Source organism: Trichechus manatus, unplaced genomic scaffold (genome assembly GCF_000243295.1).
Source record: "Trichechus manatus latirostris isolate Lorelei unplaced genomic scaffold, TriManLat1.0 scaffold00242, whole genome shotgun sequence".
Lineage (NCBI taxonomy): Eukaryota > Metazoa > Chordata > Mammalia > Sirenia > Trichechidae > Trichechus > Trichechus manatus.
The window spans coordinates 339,061-360,195 of NW_004444178.1; the positions used below are offsets into that span (position 1 = coordinate 339,061).

At 39.0% G+C, this 21,135-nt stretch overlaps 1 protein-coding gene across 1 annotated transcript; it reads right to left on the minus strand.

Annotated features, from left to right (window-relative positions):
* Positions 1–611: 611 nt before the first annotated feature.
* Positions 612–8,747, minus strand: NDUFA4 (NDUFA4 mitochondrial complex associated). Its single transcript, XM_004389350.2, has 4 exons — positions 8,574–8,747; positions 7,357–7,445; positions 6,560–6,620; positions 612–828 (listed from the first exon to the last, which is right to left on the minus strand). The coding sequence occupies exons 1-4, from the start codon at positions 8,613–8,615 to the stop codon at positions 772–774; spliced, it is 249 nt and encodes an 82-aa protein (XP_004389407.1). The 5' UTR covers positions 8,616–8,747; the 3' UTR covers positions 612–771.
* Positions 8,748–21,135: the final 12,388 nt, after the last annotated feature.

The window sequence follows — 21,135 nt, forward strand, 5'->3', positions numbered from 1 at the left end:
TGCCAATGTTGAAGCTGCTGAAAAATTCATGGATGGGCTGGACAAAATACAAGATGAATTATCTACCAGAGCAGATTATGTAATGTTTTCCAATCTCCAAAGACAAATAAAGATCAGATTTATAAAGATACTGATAATAAAAAGCAATAATGAAAACTAAAAAAAAGCAAAGTATTCAACCAACATCAGAACCAACTTACAACAGAGTCATCGGAAAGGAACCCTGCCCTAAACCAGGGACTCCCTACCAATACTGAGACCACAAAGAGTAATAAACCGAAAACTCTTCACCAAAAAGAACAAGGCAAAAACCACTATTATACAACTACACACTCTTCAACATCAGCCAGTAACAGAAGTTTCCATTTTGCCAATGTCAGAGATGCCCGAGTATTCTTCCCAATCTACCTTTGTATGATTTCCAGTTCTATTTCTAGTCAAGTTACCAATGGCCTATTGACAAAATAAAGTGTTTTATTAAAGCAGCTTGAAGTCTTATTTTCAAATTATACTAATAAACAGAAACTCAAGAAATTCTTTAAACTCTAATAATTTCCTATACCCTAGCTATAAAGTTCAGAGCAGATTTCAGCATTTAATAAAGACACAAATCAAGATTCAGATATTTATTATTAAGTGTAAACCCCAACATGATACACCAACATGATTTCGTGCGCTTAGGGAAGAAATACATCCTGGTTAAGTGGGAAATTGTGCGGATGGCTTCTGGAAGACCTTCATTCTAAGCAGCTTTATAGGAAAACATTTCATTTAGAAGTCAGGGCCTTCTTTCTTCAGTTTGCTGTAATCCACATTCACTGAGTAGAACTTGAACAGAAAAAAAAGATAATTTAGATACTCTATCAAATATGGAAATGACACGTAAGTTTTAGAATTACTTTTATTTAGTTTTCTAGTAACAATTACAGACATGATTTTTCTATTATGAATACTTAACATCATAAAACTCATTCAAACAAAAACACTATACCAAAAATTCTAGTACTTTAATGATGGTTTTGATAAAGTAAAAATATTCAATCTACATCAGAAGAGCAGTGTTCAAATAGTCTGTTAGAATCTATAAATAATTCTTACATTTCAAAGTGAATAATAATTCTTTGTGATATATACCTCCAGTACTTTTAAGTTTTTACTTCCATCTCTACTAAGTATGCAAGTGACTCTATCAGGAGGAATACCCAGAATTACTATCCCTGTTTGGTTAGTTAACTGCTGTAATTTAGCTGGGAGAGATCTTGCAACCAAGAGAGGTTGATTACATAAGCTAATCCTTTGTTATGTGGTTTATTTAACTTTTCAGACACAAACTGGCTTACCTCAATGGCTTCTTTTTCTATTCTCTCTCTTTCACTTATAAGAAGCTTGATTAATTTCACGGTGGGCCTAATGCAGACTGCATCAATATCAAACTGAAATCTGACTACTTCTGGTACAACGCCTTTAAGTAATACTGTATTTTTTGCATGTTTAAAATTTCAAAAAAGTTCCTTATATTCAGCTGAATGACTTTTTAAAATAAACCTTACTATAATTGCTTTTAAAAATAATCTCCCTCTAATGCTCAGCAACTTTTTTTTTCTTAATGATTTATATTTGAAACTGCTCCAGAGTTTCTGCCGAGGAATTTCAGGATTTGTATGTAAGCCCAAATAAAAGTATAATCTTAGGTTTAGTCATTCTTGTGCCAAGGAACACCACAAGAAGTTGTGCTATAATTACTTTAAGACTGTATTATTTATCCTTCCCCCCTCCCGAAATTGTAGATTCATCAACATTTCTTCAGGGTTTTTAAGCAAGAAACCCACAAATTTGTATTCATTATTTTTTCAAACACCTTTATTTCTCAAAATATACCTCAATGGCTTATCTAGTTGATTCACTTCATTTTAAAAGAAAAATAATCAAGTTCTAAAATGTATTGCCAAGTTATTCTTGAAATATATACACAGAATTTTAAAGACAAAAAATTATGATTAAACCATAAAGTAGTATTCTTTATTGGCAGTATTAAGAAGCAAGAGAACCTAGACAATAAGATTTTAAAGAAACTAATTGTGCTATCCTCTAACGTGCTAACAAAATATTAGAAAGAATACTTATAGAAAGGTATGCAGTTTGTCTAGTAAGAAAATAAACATTTGTTGGGCTCTTCTGACAGATGCCAGATGTTACGCTAGATGTTTTTATGTGTATCTTAATTATTACAACAACTCTATTCATTTACTTTATAAGAAACAACTAAAGACCAAGTTACATGACTTGCCAAACCCTGAACTAATTAACAACCAGCAGGATCAAGCCTCTAAACTCATGCACTTTCCACTATACCAAGGTGCATTATCAAAAGAAAGAAAACCGCAATTTGCTTTTTAGCACTCTCTAGATGAGGTGCCAGGACCAAACTGTATGAGCGTTCAGAACCCCTTAGCAGATATACCTGCATGATGGAGATGGATGCTGTCACTGCTGATGACAGCAACTTTTAAGATAATTATCACCCTTTGCTGATTCCAAGCTTCCCAATCATTCTGATTATAATTTGGCTTCCAAATCCCTAAAGAGATCTGCCTGCAAGAATCAAATAAAAATGCACTGGCCAAGCTGAAACAAGCCATCTGATCTGCATGTTACATTTTTCCTCAAAAAATGATAAACAGGCATTCTGATTTCGGTTTCTCTCTTATAAATTTGTTTAAATAATTCTATTCCAGATAAAATGATTCCACACCCAAGGAACTTTAAAAAAGAAAACAAACAAAAACAGGCCTCGGTCCTTCTACCAAAGGGTGTACAGGAGTCACTGGGTATGTGTACTTTACAAAGCTCTCCAGATGATTCTGACAATGAAGTCAGTTCCCAATACCCTGGAGTATCATAGCACAAAAGAAGTGATGCCAGTATGAGGCCATGTGAATCAGAAATGGAATGTTATTACAATAAAAACCTAACATTGTGGCATAGACTGGGCTGTGAGTAGCTATGAAACAGGTATTAGAAGCTGGAAAGATGAAGAATCATGTTACATAATGGCAAAATATTTGATAATCTGTCATCCGGCACCAGGGTTTCCTGCTTATAACTTAGAGGGTAGATTACGTCCCTAAAGAGCCTGTAGCTGTAAGAAAAGACTGGAAAACAGATGTTAGTGGTGTGCATGTGGTTATTGCTGGCTGTGTTTGCCAAGGTATGAAAGACAGAACTGGGCAACTTGCAAGCAGAAATAAAAGGGAATCAAGTCCAGAATGACCAAGGCCAGCAACGTTCCAGTCCATCACTGCAGCTACTGTGCCAATCCCTCTCACTGAGGGTCTCTCACGCCCTCACTGGTCCTCTATTTCATCAAACATGATGCTCTCCTCCAACGACTGATCCCTTCTGATGATGTGCCCAAAGCAATTGAGTCGGACAATGTTCTGTTGTGATCCATAAGGTTTTCACTGGTTAACCTTTGGAAGTAGATCACCAGGCTTTTCTTCCTAGTCTGTCCTAGTCTGGAAGCTCTGCCGAAACCTGTCCACCATGGGTGACCTGTGCTGGTATTTGAAATATCGATGGCATAGCTTCCAACATCATAGCAACACACAAATCACCACAGTACGACAAACTGCCAGAAGAGTAATGAACTCAAGGTAGCCACCATTAATCCATGAAAAAGAATGGGGACAAAGAAGCCAAAAAATGGAGAAGTCAAAAAAATTACTTCTAGAGAAAATTTTGGGTATGATTACTGGCACATGGAGCTGACTGGCAAACGGAAAAGCAAATTTATCAGAAGCCTACTTAATTTTGAGGAAACAGCCAAAAATACCACGAGCCCGGAATTAAAGAAGTCTCTGACTACTAGAGTTAAAACCACCCTGGGGTCTCCAACCTCCCGGAAAGGAAACAAGCTTGAAGGCTCTACTTCCTCCAACAATGGCAGAACTAGATGTCACTGAACAATGGACATGTAACTTTTCAAAGAACAGAATCCAGGCCCGCTCAAGAAACCTCAACTATCTGCGGGGCAGCTTTCCCAATGTCTGCCCAATCGGATGTGCGGTCTCCTTTTCTTCCCCTTTTTGAATGATAATGTTTACTGCCAGTGCCTACACCATACCGCTTCTCCCCGCACTGTATATATGGCTGTGGGGAATCTGTCCTTTTAATTGACAAGTTCTCACACTAAAATGTACTATATCCCAACATGAGTCAACTGCACAACACCTGAAGCTTCTACACTCGAAACTGGATGGAACTTTGAGTTGTTTCCTTTGAGGAAGTGGGGTATTTCTTTCATGTATTGAAAGAATGAAATGGTACAGCCGCTAGAAGGGCAAATAAGATGACAAAGTAATGTTATTGTTCACCGTTTCCTTCTTCTAGGCACAGGGAAAAATTACATTTCCCTGCCTCCTGTGTAGTCACAGGGAGAGACACATGACTAAGTTCTGTCCAGTGGCATATGGGCAGAAGTAACAAAAGCCACTTCCAATCTTGGTCCTTAAAAATATCCTGCATGATCCTCCAGACCTCTCCACCTTGTGTCGATCTTATTCTAGAAGCCACATGTCCCAGATGGCAGAACTAAAAGATGGAAGAGGGCCTGACTCATACTGGACCTTGAGTAAGCTTTATTGTGTTTAAGACTAATCTATCTTGATTTCACATCAGCCCTATTATGCCCGAGCACTGTTTTCCTAATGAATGCCAATTATGTCGCAAACAAAAAAATTATAAATCTACATAAAATTATGGTCAAAATGATTTACTGTGCTTCAAAGGACACCAACAAAGTGAAAAGATAACCCATAAAATGGGAGACCTGTATCTAGGCTATATAAAAAATTATTACAGCTCAATAAAAAAAAGACAAATAACCCAATTAAAAAACAGGCAAAAGATCTAAATAGATATTTCTCCAAAGAAGATGACAAGTGACCAATAAGCACATGAAAAGATTCTCAACATCATTAGCCATAAGAAAGTGCTTATCAAAACCACAATGAGTTATCACTTCAAACTACTAGGATGGTTATAATCAAAAAGACAGATAATAGTAAGTGCTGAAAGGACGTTGGGAAATCTAACCTTCATACGCTGCTGGTGGAAATGGAAAATGGTACGACCACTTTGGAAAAGTCTGGCAGTTCCTCAAACAGTTAAACATAGAATTACTATACAATCCAGCAATTCTAGTGCTAGCAATTCTACTCTTAGGTATCTACCCAAGGGAAATGAAAATGTATGTCCACATAAAAACTTGTACATGAATTGTTTATAGCAACATTATTCATAACAGCCAAAAAGTAAAAAAACTCAAATGTCCATCAACTAATAAGTGGGTAAATAAAATGTGGTCTACCCCATACAATGGAATATTATAGAGCAATAAAAAAAATGAAGTATTAACATGCTACAATATAAATGAACCTTGAAAACATTACACTACACGAAATAAATGAGTCACAAAGGATCATATATTACATGATTCCATTTATATGAAATGCCCAAAACAGGCAAATCTATAGACAACGTAAACTGGTGGTTGCCTAGTGTTGGGGGTGATGGCTAAGAGGTGCAGGGTTTCTTTTTAGGGTAATGTAAATGTTCTAAAATTGATTGTGGTACTGGATATGCAACTCTATAAATACACTCAGTCACTGAATTACACACTTTAAATGGATGAATCGTATAGTGAATTATGTCTCAATAAAGCTGTTTTTTAAAAATAACATTACCAAGCACTCATATAACAAATATCATTTGCATTCCTTAGTGGAAATTACCACCAGAACAAATGCCTTTTTCCCAGCATTTCAAGGGCTAGGTCTTTGTATGCACAGAGATTTACACATAAGGAAGGTTATGTTTGGGGAATCAATGAATAGTCCCAATCCATGAAACCACTCCTTGGAAGGGTAGTTCCACAGACCACTCTTCAGGGAAGATGTTAAAAGGTATATCTAAAAGGTTCATGGTAAAATTTAAGTTTCAACTGACTTACATTTCTTCCTACAAATCCTCACCTGAAATATTTCAACAAAACCAACAAGATAGAAAACCAAACCATCCACACTAGGTTACTACTACTTAAAAGTCGACCAGTAGCATCAGCATCATCTGAAACCTTGTTGAAAATGCAAATTCTCAGGCCCCACAGCAGACCATCTGAATCAAAATCTTTGAGTGTGGAGCTGAAGAATCTGCTTTAAGAAGCTCTACAAGTGATGCCTATATACACTGAAATTTGAAAACCACTGTGCTAGACTATCTAAGAACTAAGAAAATGGGAAATGATAGCTATACCATCTCGCTTTTTCTCTTAGTCTAATCAGTAGAACTGAGACATTATCTTGATTTCACATTCAAGATCCAAAGACTGGGAATAAAACCTCTAGAAAAAAATATAATATGCCACTTTAATTTCACAGGACAAGCAAGCAGCCGCTCAAAGTTCATTATAGTGGAATTTTACTTGTATATTCAATTTCATGGAAAACTATCCCATGACAAAATTCATTAAAACATACTTTCCAGCAATTTTGAAGCTTACCTTATATTGATCATTGGGACCCAGTTTATTCCATGGTTCTGGGTTATTCTTTTTGTCCCAACTAAACAGAATAAAAGATTATCTTGTTATAGTAGTAAGACACTATTTAAAAGTGTTTTGTACTTTCTAAAAAGGTAACAGTTTGAAAAGATCAATCTCATTTTCTATGAGGTAGAGCAGGGTATAAATTTCATTATGGAGTTAAAACAGAGACAGAATCTATAATAACCAATCCCATGTAATCAATCAGAAAAAAAGATAGAACACAGAGCCTCCAGGGGCAGTTGTCCTTGCTCTATCTCTGTCACAGTATACTTTATACCCAGCCTTTACTAAAACTTCATTTCATCAACAAAATGAGATATAGCAAAATGCACAATATAATGAGAAATCAATCATCTCTTTGCCTTTGTTTTCCAACTGCAAAAAGACACATTTCCTACCATGGAAAAGCAGGCAAACAAAAAAAAAAATCAGCCACATCATTATTCTAGCAGTAGGAAAAATGAAAGAGAACTAACATCTGTTAAAACATTTACATGTGCCAGGAACCATGATTAAGTATTTTATAAAAACAATTGTTGTTATCTCAATCCTCACATTACAAAGCAGGTATTAGCAGTTCTACTTTATCAATGAGAAACAAGAATAGTAAGTAACAGCAGAACTGGGATCCGAACTTATTGCAAGACTATAAAACTCAGGTTCTACTACTTGATGTTACCTCCCTAGAAAGACTGTGCCTCCTAAACCAGCTTGATAAACCATCACCATTCTAAACATTTTTAAATACTTACCTGACATCTGGATTAAACACTGCCAGACGCAAGACATACAGTGCTGCTCCAGAACCTCCAGCTCCAATAAATATGAAAAGAGGTATCAACTAAAACCAAACACAAAACAGACAAGAATCAATAGCCATCTTCAAATACCTACGTTACTGGCAAAAGAGAGCTACAGTAATTTCTACACATTGATTCCCTAACCTCAAATTGCTATTTTGTGATCTTCTCTTAAAATCTTACACTGAGGCAAAATTTCTCATAACTGTGTTCAAAAGAAAGACATGGAATTCCCAAAACATTGTGAAAATGATTCTGGTTTAAGTGTCTGACCTTTAATGTGGAGCAAATTATATTCAAATTTCAAAATTCAAAAAAAGGTATCATATCTTATTCACCTCTCTATTTATACATCATTCTCATTAAATTTCCCAGCTTCTTTTATCTCTAGACTTGAAAACCAGGTTGCCTGCAAATTACTAAGGCCTTCCTCCATACGAATGTATGAAAAACAAAATTTGTGAAATTCGCAGTCCAAATAAGTAAACAGAACCACACCTATTACAAATACTGGCTTAAGGCATAATCTCTGAAAATGTATTGCTACCAATGTCTGCTACTATTTAGCGAATTGAGTTTTTAAAATAAAGATTAAAGACCACTTAATTGAGTTTTAGACCCACAACATGTTCTTGCGTTGGGGAAAAAAATGAGAGACACAAAATAACTTCATTGCAATTAAATTCTGAGCTACCAAACGCCTCAAAATGGCAGGACAAGACAAAATGAAGATTCCAAAATCATGGACCCCTCCCTCATATTTGCCATAAGGCCTAGTGCTGCAATGCGGTAAGTAAAAAATCCTAAGCGGCAGAACAACAGAGAACCTGATCTTGGCTGGTCTCTAACCCACACAGGGCACACCGATCCCTCTTGGCCCGACCAACCTGCAAGAGGGCGAGGCCACTAGATTGTTCCAACGTGCCCTAATTTATTTTCCTCGTAGTTGTCCATTACCTTCCGCCTCCCAGCCAAAATTCCTCAACGCATGGCGTGGACGGTCAGAGCTCAAGGGCCTCGGGTGAACGCGGAGGCCAGCACAAGGCAAGACAGGGTTCGCCCCGAGGAAACCTATGTGGCGGTGAAGAAAAAAGCTCCCCGGGGGGACGGAAGCAACCGCACACCGACACAATTTTAACATGTGAGGACAATAAGAGTCGCGAACTTACGCTCGGGTGCTTCTTGGCTTGACTGATGATCTGGCGGAGCATGTTTGCGGTAGACGCCTCAGGTGCGGAAAGAGAGAACAAACTTGGCAAACACGGAACCTAGCACTCAACGCAGCCTGTATCTGCGGGCATCCAAAGTCACCCAGTACCTCCTACCTGAAGGACCCCTGGCTCCGGGGGCAGCCTGCGGCAGGAGGACCCGGATGCGGGTGTCCTTAGAACTGCCTGCTATGATCCAGTTCCCCACGTGTCCGCCCTAACCTGGCCCGACCATCACTATTCCACTTCAAAGCGAAACACTGTTCATTCCTGTGCTATGTATATTTATGATGGGTAATCTGTTGCGTGGCAACTAGGACCTTTCGATTGACAAGACAGGCACTTTGCCGGTAGGCTACGCGTTGATGGCTAGGGTGGATGGGCGGGTGAGCGGACTGCGCGCTCCGGCAACTGGGGCCGCTCGCGCAGCGCCTGCAAACCGGGTCCGCGCGCTCAGGCGCTGGGGGCGCGCGTGCCGGGCGCGCGCCGGCCGGCCGTGACCGCCGCAGAGGGAGCTGCGCCGCGCTTCTGGCGGCCGAGCGCCAGGCGCCTGGAGGGTAGGTCGGGTCTCTCGCTGCTAAGGTCAGCGGCTGCGGTTTAAAAAGACTGCAGCTGCTTCCTGTCTTAGGCTGTCGCTAAGAACTAGTAAATGACTTAAAGATGGCAATGGCCCTGTCAGTGTTCTCTAATCCCTCAGTTCCTGGTCTTCGATGAAATGTTCATCGCTATGAAGACTTGTGCGACATGCCACCATTCCCTGCCCTTGGTCCCGAAATTGCCTTCTTAAAATGTATTTTCAACGGTCTTTTTCACTACCCCAATCCAATTTTCACTCTTCAATTTTCTTTTACTGAAAAGTCTTACGTGGGACAGGGTTTATGATAAGGCGCTGGAAACGACGGTAAACCTGACAATGTCCAATGTAAAGTATTCACCAAACGATCACACTTGGGAGTAGGAAGAGTAGGAGAAGGCTCCTCCAAAAAAATAAAAAGTAACAGTTATGCTAGATAGGCCCGGAAGAGACGAAGACATTAACCAGGTGAAAACGGAGGATGCTGGTGTACAGGGCATTTTGTACATGTGAAGGTCTGAAGTTAGACCTTTTGAGAAGCTAAGGGAGATCTGGTATAGCTGGACCTTGAAGAGAGAGCAAGCCAGGGATCAGACCTGCTGGGCCAATGAACATTTAAAAATCATGAGTTGTATGCAGAGAACATTGGGAAGTTAAGCTAACACATGATGTCTGGTTTTGAATGATTGCTTTGTCTAAAAAAGAATAGGTTCGAAGGGATAGCATGAAATGTGGGACCGTTTAAAGGTCTGTTGCAATAGTCCATGTGACAGATAATGCTAGCGTGGACTAGTGTAGGAAATGTGATGATTAAGAAAAGATTCCAAACATAGGACTTAGTGATTGCTGAAAGTGGGGGAAGTAATGTGAGGGAGAGTCGAGGACGATTTCAGAGGTTCAGTTTAGACAAGCTGTGTGGATGTTGATGCCATTTGTTTAGACAAGAAACACTAGAGAAGGTAGGTAAGTACCTATATAAAATGCAAATGGATTTCTGTGAGTTAGAAGAGAGATCTAGACGAAACAAAAAAAAAAAAAAAAACAACAAACCCATTGCTGTCGAGTCGAATTCCGACTCATAGCAACCCTCTAGGACAGAGTAGAACTGCCCCATGGGGTTTCCTAGGCTGTAATCTTTACAGAAGCCAACTGTCGCGTCTTTCTCCCTTGGAGCAGCTGGTGGGTTCAAACTGTCAACCTTTTGTTAGCCGAGCGCTGACATACTGTGCCACCAGGGCTCCTTAGATCTAGACTACCAATTGCCATCGAGTTGATTCTGACTCAGACTAGAGGAATAAATTTAGGACTCTGTTTATTGATGGAAATTGAAGCTTATGAAGACTGGTGTCTTTTCATTCATTCAGTAAATATTTATTAAGTACCTGCTCTGCAACAGGCACTGCTCTAGTCACTGGGAATATGGCCGTGAACAAGAAAATTGTTCTGCCCTAATGGAAGAGATGTGGCAGAGAGAAAGAGAACACAGCTCATGTTGGATTTTAAAGCTTCTGCTGGTACATAGAACATGTTACTTCTCATATCTCACTTGCTAATAAAGCAAGTCATTTCATCTCACAAGATGCTGGTTGGGGAAGACAAACAATAATTAAGATAATTTTAGATAATGACAAGCAAATAAAACAGTATAATGAGAGAGAATGACATGAGAGGGGTGAGGAATAAAGGTTTTCTTTAATCAGAGTGGACAGGAAAAGTCCCTCTGAGGAGGTAATATTTGAGATAAAACCTAAGTGAAAAGAAAGGCAAACTAGTGAAGATCTGGGGATAGAATATTCCAAATGGCAAGAAAAATGGTTTTGGGATAAAGTGCTCAAGGGAAGCCGGCGTGCCTGACCCAAAATACATCAGATGGGTGTTGTTGTTATTGTTAGGTGCCATCAAGTCAGTTTGGACTCATGGCGACCCTGTGTACAACAGAACGAAAAATTGCCCGGTCCTGCCCCAACCTCACAATCATTGTTATGCTTGAGCCCATGGTTGTAGCCACTGTGTCAATCCATCTCGTTGAGGACCTTCCTCTTTTTCGATGGCCTTCTACTTTACTGAGCGTGATGTCCTTCCCAGGGACTGGTCCCTCCTGATAACATGTCCAAAGTACGTGAGATGTAGTTTTGCCATCCCTGCTTCTAAGGAGCATTCTGGTTGTACTTCTTGCAAGGCACATTTGTTCATTCTTTTGGCAGTCCATGGTATATTCAATGTTCTTCACCAACACCACAATTCAAAGGGGTCAGTTCTTCAGTCTTCCTTATTCATCATCCAGCTTTCACATGCACGTGAGGTGATTGAAAACACCACGGCTTGGGTCAGGCACACCTTAGTCTTCAAGGTGACATCTTTACTTTTTAATACTTTAAAGAGGTCTTTTGCAGCAGATTTGCCCAGCACAATGTGTCTTTTTATTTCTTGACTGCTGCTCCCATGGGTGTTGATTGTGGAGCCAAGTAAAATGAAATCCTTGACAACTTCAATGTTTTCTTCATTTATCATGATGTTGCTTATTCATCCAGTTACGGGGATTTTTGTTTTCTTTATATTGAGGTGTAATCCATCCAGAACACTGTGGTCTTTGATCTTCATCAGTAAGTGCTTCAAGTCTTCTTCACTTTCAGCAAGCAAGGTTGTATCATCTCCATATTGCAGGTTGTAAATGAGTTTTCCTCCAATCCTGATGCCCCGTTCTTCTTCATATAGTCCAGCTTCTCGAATTATTTGTTCAGCATACAGATTGAATAAGCATGGTGAAAGGATACAACCCTGACGCACATCTTTCCTGACTTTAAACTACACAATAACCCCTCGTTCTGTTCAAATGACTGCCTCTTGATCTATGTGTAGGTTCCTCATGAGCACAATTAAGTGTTCTGGAATTCCCGTTCTTCACAGTATTATCCATAATTTGTTATGATCCACACAGTCAAATACCTTTGCATAGTCAATAAAACACAAGTAAACATCTTTCTTGAATTCAGTTTTCAGCCAACATCCATCTGCTATCAGCAATGTTATCCCTGGTTTCACGTCCTCTTCTGAATCTGGCTTGAATTTCTGGCAGTTCCCTGTCGATATACTGCTGCAGCTGCTTTCCAGTGGTCTTCAGCAAAATTTTACTTGCACGTGATATTAATGATACTGTTTGATAATTTTCGCATTTGGTTGGATCACCTTTCTTGGGAATAGGCATACACATGGATCTTTTCCAGTCAGTTGGCCAGGTAGCTGTCTTCCAAATTTCTTGGCATAGACGAGTGAGTACTTCCAGAGCTGCATCTGTTTGTTGAAACATCTCAGTTGGTATTCCATCAATTCCTGGAGGCTTGTTTTTCGCCAGTGCTTTCAGTGCAGCTTGGACGTCTTCCCTTGGTACCATTGGTTCCTGATCATATGCTATCTCCTGAAATGGCTGAATGTTGACCAGTTCTTTTTGGTATGATGACTCTGTGTAGTCTTTCCTGCATCATTTAATATTTTCCCTGTAGAATCCTTTGGTATTGCAACTCAAGGCTTGAATTTTTTCTTCAGTTCTTTCAGCTTCAGAAATGCCCAGCATGTTCTTCCCTTTTGGTTTTCTATCTCCAGGTCTTTGCACATGTTGTTGTAATACGTTACTTTGAGATGATGAGATGGATAGCAGAGGAAAATGAGATCATATACTATGGTAAATGTAAAATGGCAAGCAAAGACTTTGTTAGCAGCCTGTGTCAGTCACTATTGGCTATAGTTGACAAGATAGTATAATAAAGAGATAGACTCAGAAAATAATTGGCCAGTTTGCAATCTATAATGACAGGAAGTTATGCATCTAGAAGTTTGGAGACTTGTATAGTTGGAAGATGCAACTGATTCTCATCTTCAGCCTGTATAAGATAAAAGTGAGGAGGCATTTGGCTATAAAGGTCAATTAAAATTCAGCCTCTAGGTAATGATCCAATAAAGAATGTGACATCACACCTATGTTAAGACATGTCAATAGACTGAGGTGTCTCCAGTAAATCCTTTCAACTGGACAATTTTAAAGTCTAAGGGCAAGGAGATAAGGGTGTGGCTCTCCCACCAAAAGCTGATGTGGTCCAAAAAAAAACACTAAACCGATTGCAGTCCAGTCCATTCCTACTCATAGCAACCTATAAGACAGAGTAGAACTGCCCCATAGGGTTTCCAAGGCTGTAAATCTTTACAAAAGCAAACTGACACATCTTTCTCCTGGGTAGCAGCTGGTGGGTTCAAACTGCCAACCTTTTGGTTAGCAGCTGAGTGCTTAACCACTGTGTCACCAGGGCTCCCGAAATTAAGTGTAGAGAAAGAAAGAAGTGTGTCTCAGAAAAAATTGTGGGTGTGGCCATTGGTGCATGAAGATGACCAGATTAAATACTGTTAAAATAATTAGCCTAGATTAAAGACATTACAGCTGTTTCAGATGTGAAGTGATTCTTGGGCTCTTCAATCTTCTGGAGGTGAGAAACAGATGGTAAGAAGTGCTTATCCTACAAGAAAGGCCTGTTCTCTAATAACACCCTCATTAGGTGGATCTAAGGCAACACCTCCTGAGGGTAAAGCAAGAGCCACAGAGAAAGGGGGACTCCAACTAATCACCATATAGCAACTTTAGGGCCCAGTCAAGGAATATTCCCTACCTGCAGACAGCACAAACTTCTGCCTGGTGAGGTTTCAGGACTAGCGTGTGTCTCCCATTCTTTCCCTCTTTGAGTAGGATCGTTCGTTGTGGTTATCCAAGACCTGTTCCACCATTGTATTTTGTGTGTTGAAGGGGCAAATAACTTGTCTTTATTACTTCGTAGGTCTCCAGATCAAGAGCAGACCTATCCAGAACTATTATACAGACTACAGCATCACTCATTGATCATGGGCTCTGTTTTAGACTGGGTTCTCTAAAAGAACAAAACCAGTAAAGAGTATATATAAACATATAAAGAGAGATTTATTTCAAGGAAATGGCTCATGAAATTGTGGAGACTAAACCAACAAAACCAAACCCGTTCCCATCAAGTCAATTCCGACTCATAGCGACCCTATAGGACAGACCCTATAGGACAGCCCTATAGAGTTTCCAAGGCTGTGGTCTTTACAGAAGCAGACTGACATATCTTTCTCCTGTGGAGTTCAAACCACCAACCTGGTTAGCAGCTGAGCGCTTAACCACCACCAAGTCCCAAATCTGTGGGTCAAGTGGCAGGCTGGAGGCTTCTCCTGACTCACATCGTTGCAGGGGCTGACAAACCCAAAATCTGCAGGTCAGGTGGCAGGCTGCTGGCTCACAGAGTTGCAGGAGCTGGTGAATCCAAAATTTGTAAGTCAGGCAGCAGGCTGAAGGCTTCTCATCCCAAGAACCAGAGATCAGAGGATAACAAGACGAATGCAGGATTGGAAAGAGAAAGCGAGCTTTGTCAGAATATTCATATATATATATATATAGATATATAGATATATATAGGATGCAGGCCACACCCCCAAGCAAACTTTCCTTCCAACTGATTGGCTGCTCACATCTGATCACAAAATGGAGAATGATTACGTAATGTCTACCAAACCACTGAGAATCATGGTCTAGCCAAGCTGACACGTAACATTAACCATCACAGACTCTGAGCTGGAAATAATGACAGGATAGGACTTTTAGGTTATCTCCCTTGGGGAAGAGGGTAATGTGTTTTGAGAAAGGAAAGGAGGAGATCTGAATGATGGTGATCAGAAGGGCAGACTGGTAGACTGTCTTTTTGTTCACAAATTTTAATGTCCTTAATGGGAAAAATTATATTTTGTCCTCCTGTTGATGTCAGTCTTGGCCAATGAAGTTGTGCAAAAGTAAATATACTGGTAATACAAAAAGAAGTAAGACTACAGGACCTATGAAGACTGTGACATTATATTGGACTTTCCAGAATGATGAAGCAAAACAAACAAAAGAAAGGTAAAGCATTCCATTCCCTGTAGATAAAGTAGCCTGAAAGAGGCAGAGAAATGTAAAATTTCATAGCATACGTGCATAGAGTGTGGGAGGAATTGATATGAGTTCAGTGTGATGGGACCTTGGGGGTAGTTTGGAAACAAAAATGGAAAAAAAAAATAGCTTAACCTAAATTTTTGAGAATTTTAGATTTGGGGATTTATCCTTTCACTAGTGAAGACTAATTAAAAACTTTTGTAAAACAACTGTAAGGCATAAGATCTTAATAAATTGGAGAAATATTTTACCATCCCAATCTGAGACTTGTACCCTCTGAATGTCTTGTTTCTTTGAGTCTTTGCTTGATTTAATATTGTAAACAATTTTAGAGTACAAAAAAAACTATAAATATTGTCCAATGAAATGTAAGTTGTATAGTGAACAGTTCTAAAAAACTGTACAGCAAATCAATTGCATTCAAGAAAAAGGATTTTCTCCTGTATTCACACATAGAAAATTCTGGAAGTTTTAGTGATTATATGTTGTTATTAATGTGTGACAGTAAAGAAATAGCTTCTTTAGAGAGGAATAATTTGATAAGTGGGCCAAGGAATACAATTATATTAATGCAAATAGAAGATAGAATCTTATATTTTTATTTTGTTTGCATGTAGGCGTTTAATTGTTTATCTAGTAGATAAATTGACAGCTGAAGTTGTTTTTCTGATAACACAAACCCAGATTGCACCTTCAGTTTTTAATAAGGATTCTGCAGCTATCCTTAATCTAAAAACAAGTATGTTCTTTCACTAGTATTTGGTTATTTGGCATAAACTGTAATTATAAAATTTCTAATAGAAAAATGAAAACATTTTTTGGTCTGTGAAAGTTTACTTTCACTGTTGTAAATCTCAAAGCTTCATATACAGTCATCAGTTTAAATTAAATACCTGAAGCACTTTGTGTACAAAATTCAGTGACTACTAAAAAGCAGAGAAACTCCAGCAATTTTAAAAGCAGTACTTCTTTTAAATGACACCTTCTGGTTAAATAACATTTTAGGAAAACGGTGTATTTTACAGTTTTTAGAATATTATACCAAATAGCTAGATCTTCAAATTATAAACTTTTTTAGAATATCTATGTTCTATTTCTCTTCTATGTTGCCATTTATTATGTCTTTGCAATTTCTATCTCTTTCTATTAATCCATTTAGTCAGTCATTTGTTCATTCATGTATTTAATCATTAAATAAATATATATTGAGTGCCTACTATGCACTGTTCATTGTTGTGAGTGCTTTGGATAACAGGAATAATACATGGATGTCTTTCTTCAACACTTTGTAGTCTAGTGGGCTTGCAGATGCATAATTATTACAAAGCTTTTTGGTAAGTGCTGCAATCGATACTGGCATATTGCATAGGTTACTGAGTACACAGTGGTACCACTTATCAAGGTCAGCAATATAAATTCATTTTTGGAAATGTCGAGTCTAGGATACCTATGGAATATCCAATTGGAGATACTCTGAAGGCAGGCAGAAACATAATTCTTGAGCTCAAGAGAGAGATATGGGCTGGAAGTACAATTTAAAAAGACATATAGGTAAGAGTTAATACAATGATAATGAGGTTGTCTGGGAAGAACATAAGAAAGTATAAAAATAAGAAGTTGAATGTTGTAACCTTAGAGAACATGAACACATGAGGACCAGCAGGAGGAGTCAGCAAAGAAAAGTTAGAACAAGTCAGAAATGTAGGTACGCATATTAGTCAGCTTCAATCAGAGAAGCAGAACTTCTAGTAACATACATGTATAATAAGGGATTTATTACAGTAAAACTTTTGAAAACCAGAACATGTGTAAGGCAGAAAACTGTCAGAGAAGGAAACTCAGATATTTTCCACTAAAATGAGCAAGAATAGTAAGACTGCACCCTATCGAAAGTGGAAAACTTACAAGACCTGGAAAAAACAAGGCAGTCCCGTCGAGTTCTGGCTCTCACAGGTTTCACTTTATAAGGAACTGACATTATGCAGTTGTGGGAGCAGAGTTTCTTATTGCTGCCAGTAGTCAGCAGGGCAGATAGTCGGGAAGGGAAGAGGGATATGAAATAGGGAAGCAAAGATAAACTGGAACCTGTGGGGATGAGTGGAGTCCATAATGATAGAATGGAACACTACTGGTCTCTCATTGCCTCCTAACTCCCAACTTCCATGGGTCTCCTGGAGAAGAAGCTAGAACCCTGTCACAGAGCTGAACACAAACCTAATCCAAGAGTCTAGAAACTGAAGGAGGAAATTGACAGTTAACAAGAGTACTAAGAGGTGCCACAGGGAGTATGCATTCCAGACATACTCTTTCTTGCCTGATTGGGTTGTAGTATCCCAATTTCCCCTTGATGGTCAGGATCAGTCATCCCAACTAGTAGAGTAAACCTTATTTGCCTGTTGATTCACTGGCATGAGGAGCCCAAAGTGACCAGATGGCAGTAACAACTTCCAGTTTAATGGAATCATTGCAGTATCTCTTAGTGGAAGTATTCCTCTCTTGGACCTAACACTTCTAGACAAGCAAAGCTGAAAGTTGTGAGGATGGGAAGTCAAAATTTTACTAACAGGCCATTAGGGACAATAGTAAAAGGAGCCACTCCCATTTTTACCCCCTTGATTCTCAACCCCATGAGAACCCAACTGGTACTGTAACTGAGCTTTTAAAATCCTATTCCACCCATTCTGTTAGACTAGCTGCTTCAGGGTGTTGGGGGCATATGGTAAGACCAGTGAATTCCATGAGCATAAGTTGTATTTCATTTACTGTAAAATGAGTTCCTTGGCCAGAAGCAATACTTTGTGGAATACCATTGTGGTAAAGCATTTTGTAAGTCCGTAGATGGCAGTTTTGTTAGAAGCATTATAGGAAAAAAAGGCAAATCCAAGTCCATGGTAAATGTCTATGCCATTGAGAACAAAGCACTACCCCTTCTTTGATTATTAAGATCCTCCTCCACTGTGGTAACTCTTTGGTGAGTATCCACACGGGACATAAATATCTTCACGTTCTGTACCAGAGAAAGATCTATCCAGGTAACTGTCTATTCTATTTTAGATAAATTGTGCCTTCTCTCTCTCTTTTTCCTTGATCAGTCTTTCCAGAAGTTCATCAAATTTATTCATCTTTCCCAAGAATAAATATTTGACTTTTTTGATTCTCTCTATTACACATTTGTCTTCTATTTTATTTCTTCTGATTTCATCTTTATGCTATTTTTTCATATCTATGCTTTATTTTTTCATAATACAAGCAATTAAAACTAAATTTACCTCTAAAATCACTTGGGTGCATCTCATTAGTTTTGCTATATCATGTTTTCATTAGTATTTGAGAACTGGTTCTTTAAAAAGAAAGTAAAGTAGCCCCAGTTAAGGCTAAGCAAGTCAAGTTTAAACAAGGAAAGGGTAATAAAAAAATAAAGGTAGAGATAAAGCTTTGTAAATATTGAGAATAATATCATAACAGATTCAGAGGAGATTTTAAAATTACTAAAATACACGCTATAAAATTTTTATAAAATAATCACATAAGAAAATAGTATAAATGTGGGCCCTGGTGGAGCAGTGGTTAATGAAAAGGTTAGCAGTTTGAATCCACCAGCTGCTCCTAGGGTTTCTATTCTGTCCTATAGGGTCGTTGTGAGTTGGAATCGACTTGACAGCAACGAGTTTGGAGTATAAACACAACTGACCCATAATGAGGTTAAATAAACCAATATTAGTAGAAGAAATTGAAAAAGTTGTCAACAATCCTCCTTACGAGTACTTGTCAAAATGATTTTATAACAAAAGGCTATCAAATCGTCAAGGTATAGATAATTCCTATGTTATTAAATCTGTCTAATAACATTGAAAAGGGAATCTTCCAAATTCACATTAAAAAACTAGTATTAACCTCATAACAACCTGACAAGAATGGCCCACTCATGCTTTCTTTAATCCCAACTGTATTAATTACAGCAGTTTTATCAAAGAAATATCGCATGCCTCAAAATGTGAGATTCTATTGCAAACAATGTCACAAAACAATTTGTGTATAAATTGATGAATAAGAAACTAATTTTCTCTGTAAAATTTCACCTAAAGCACAATTTAAAAAAAAAGTGAGAGTCCAATAAAAGATTATGAGTTAAAATTACTTGATTTTAAAACTGTTCGCATATGTTTACTTCTGGCAATGGCAGACTAGGATTTTCGACTATGCTTTTCTGTTCAAAGTTGTTGGTTAGCTAACAAGATAGTGAGGAATTATGAAGCCAAGACCTAAAGATGAAGAAAATCTAAAGTAGTAAATCAGCATTTGGGGTTACTTTTCTTTGGGGGCATTTACCAATTCTGAGGTAAACTTCTTATGCTTTGGTTTGGGACTCTGAAGGGATTTCCCCTAGGAATAAAACTGAAAGACGACCATTCTTCCCAGGATTGAAACCTAGCCTTGAATCCTCTCTCTTTTGGAAATGGGGTACCCCAATCCTGCATTGCAATGCCTTTAACTGCCTGGAAGAATCAATGGTAAATCCTCTGTCAAAAAACTTAACAACTTCCAACCGAAAAAGTAGTTAAAAAAAAAAAAAAAGAAACAAAAAAAAAATCCCAACAAAAAAAAGCCTTGGTCTAGATGACTTCAATGGAGAATTCTACTAAATATTTAGACAAGAGCTTACACCAGTATTACTCAAACTATTTCAGAACATAGAAAAAGAAGGGATACTTCTGAATTCATTCAATGAAGCCAGCATAACCCTGATACCAAAACCAGGCAAAGACACCACAAAAAAGAAAATTAAAGACCAATATCTCTCATGAATATAGACGCAAAAATTCTCAACAAAATTCTAGCCAATAGAATTCAGCATCATATCAAAAAAACAATACACTATGACCAAGTGGGATTGATACCAGGTATGCAAGGATTGTTCAACATTAGAAAATTAATCAACATGGGGACCTCATACCACCAAGAAACAAGTGCCAGGAGCAAAGCATATCCTTTGGACTCGGGGTCCCGCGCAGAGAAGCTCCTACTCCGGGGGAACACTGACGAAAAGGCTGACAGAGAGAGAAAGCCTTTCCCTGGAGCTGACACCCTGAATTTGGACTTCTAGCCTACTTTACTGTGAGGAAATAAATTTCTCTTTGTTAAAGCCAACCACTTGTGGTATTTCTGTTATAGCAGCACTAGATGAGTAAGACAGAATTTGGTACCGAGAGTAGGGTGCTGCTCTAACAGATACCGAAAATGTGGGAGCGGTTTTGAAACTGTGAATGGATAGAACAGTGGCAGCTACAAAGGACCAGCAGCAGCAGAGAACCTGTAACAGCAGAGAAGCGGCAGTGGCAGAGAACCAACAGCACCAGAACCAGGAGACCAGTGTGAGATGGTGCTGGAGCTGACCCACGGAGCGAGAGTGCTGAGTGCCTGTGCGCAGGAGGCTTCCTGGCGGAGTGGGATGCCTCCGGGCACTAATCGGTGGAGCTAGTCTTGCCAACCCACGGAGCAGAGAGTTGAGTGCCTGTGCACACAAGGCTTTCTGGTGGAGTGGAGTGCCTCCAGGCACTTATTGGCAGAGCTACGGAGCTTTGGATCACTTGCCCCAGTAGGGCAGATATGGGCAAGCAGAAGCTGAAGAAGCAAGGAACACAAGAGCTGAGCTGCCTCAGTCTCAGAAGGTATGGCCATGATCTCAGGGGTTTCGAAGCGTGGAGCCATGGCCTCTGGTGTTTCTAAGGGTAGAGTTGTCACTCCAATGGACTAGGAGAATGGTGCGCCTAAAGCGGCGGGAGCAGAGTTGCTGTCCCAGTGGGCCTGGAAGGCGGAGCTGAAGCCCAGGGCTGAGGGGCCTCCATTCAGAATCCGGAGACTGTGGCCAATACCTAGAGTCTGGAGGGCAGGGCTATTGTGTAAATTGTCTCAGAGAACAGAGTTTTATTTTCAAAGCCTTGAGGGCTAATGTAATGTGTTCCGCT

What these genes read in the sequence shown, in the direction of transcription:
- NDUFA4 (XM_004389350.2), bottom strand. Translation starts at nt 8,615, where the DNA reads ATGCTCCGCCAGATCATCAGTCAAGCCAAGAAGCACCCGAGC. An exon ending in GTGTTTAATCCAGATGTCAG is followed by an intron (nt 6,621 to 7,356) that starts GTAAGTATTTAA and finishes TATTCTGTTTAG; the next exon opens with TTGGGACAAAAAGAATAACC. An exon ending in GTCCCAATGATCAATATAAG is followed by an intron (nt 829 to 6,559) that starts GTAAGCTTCAAA and finishes TTTCTGTTCAAG; the next exon opens with TTCTACTCAGTGAATGTGGA.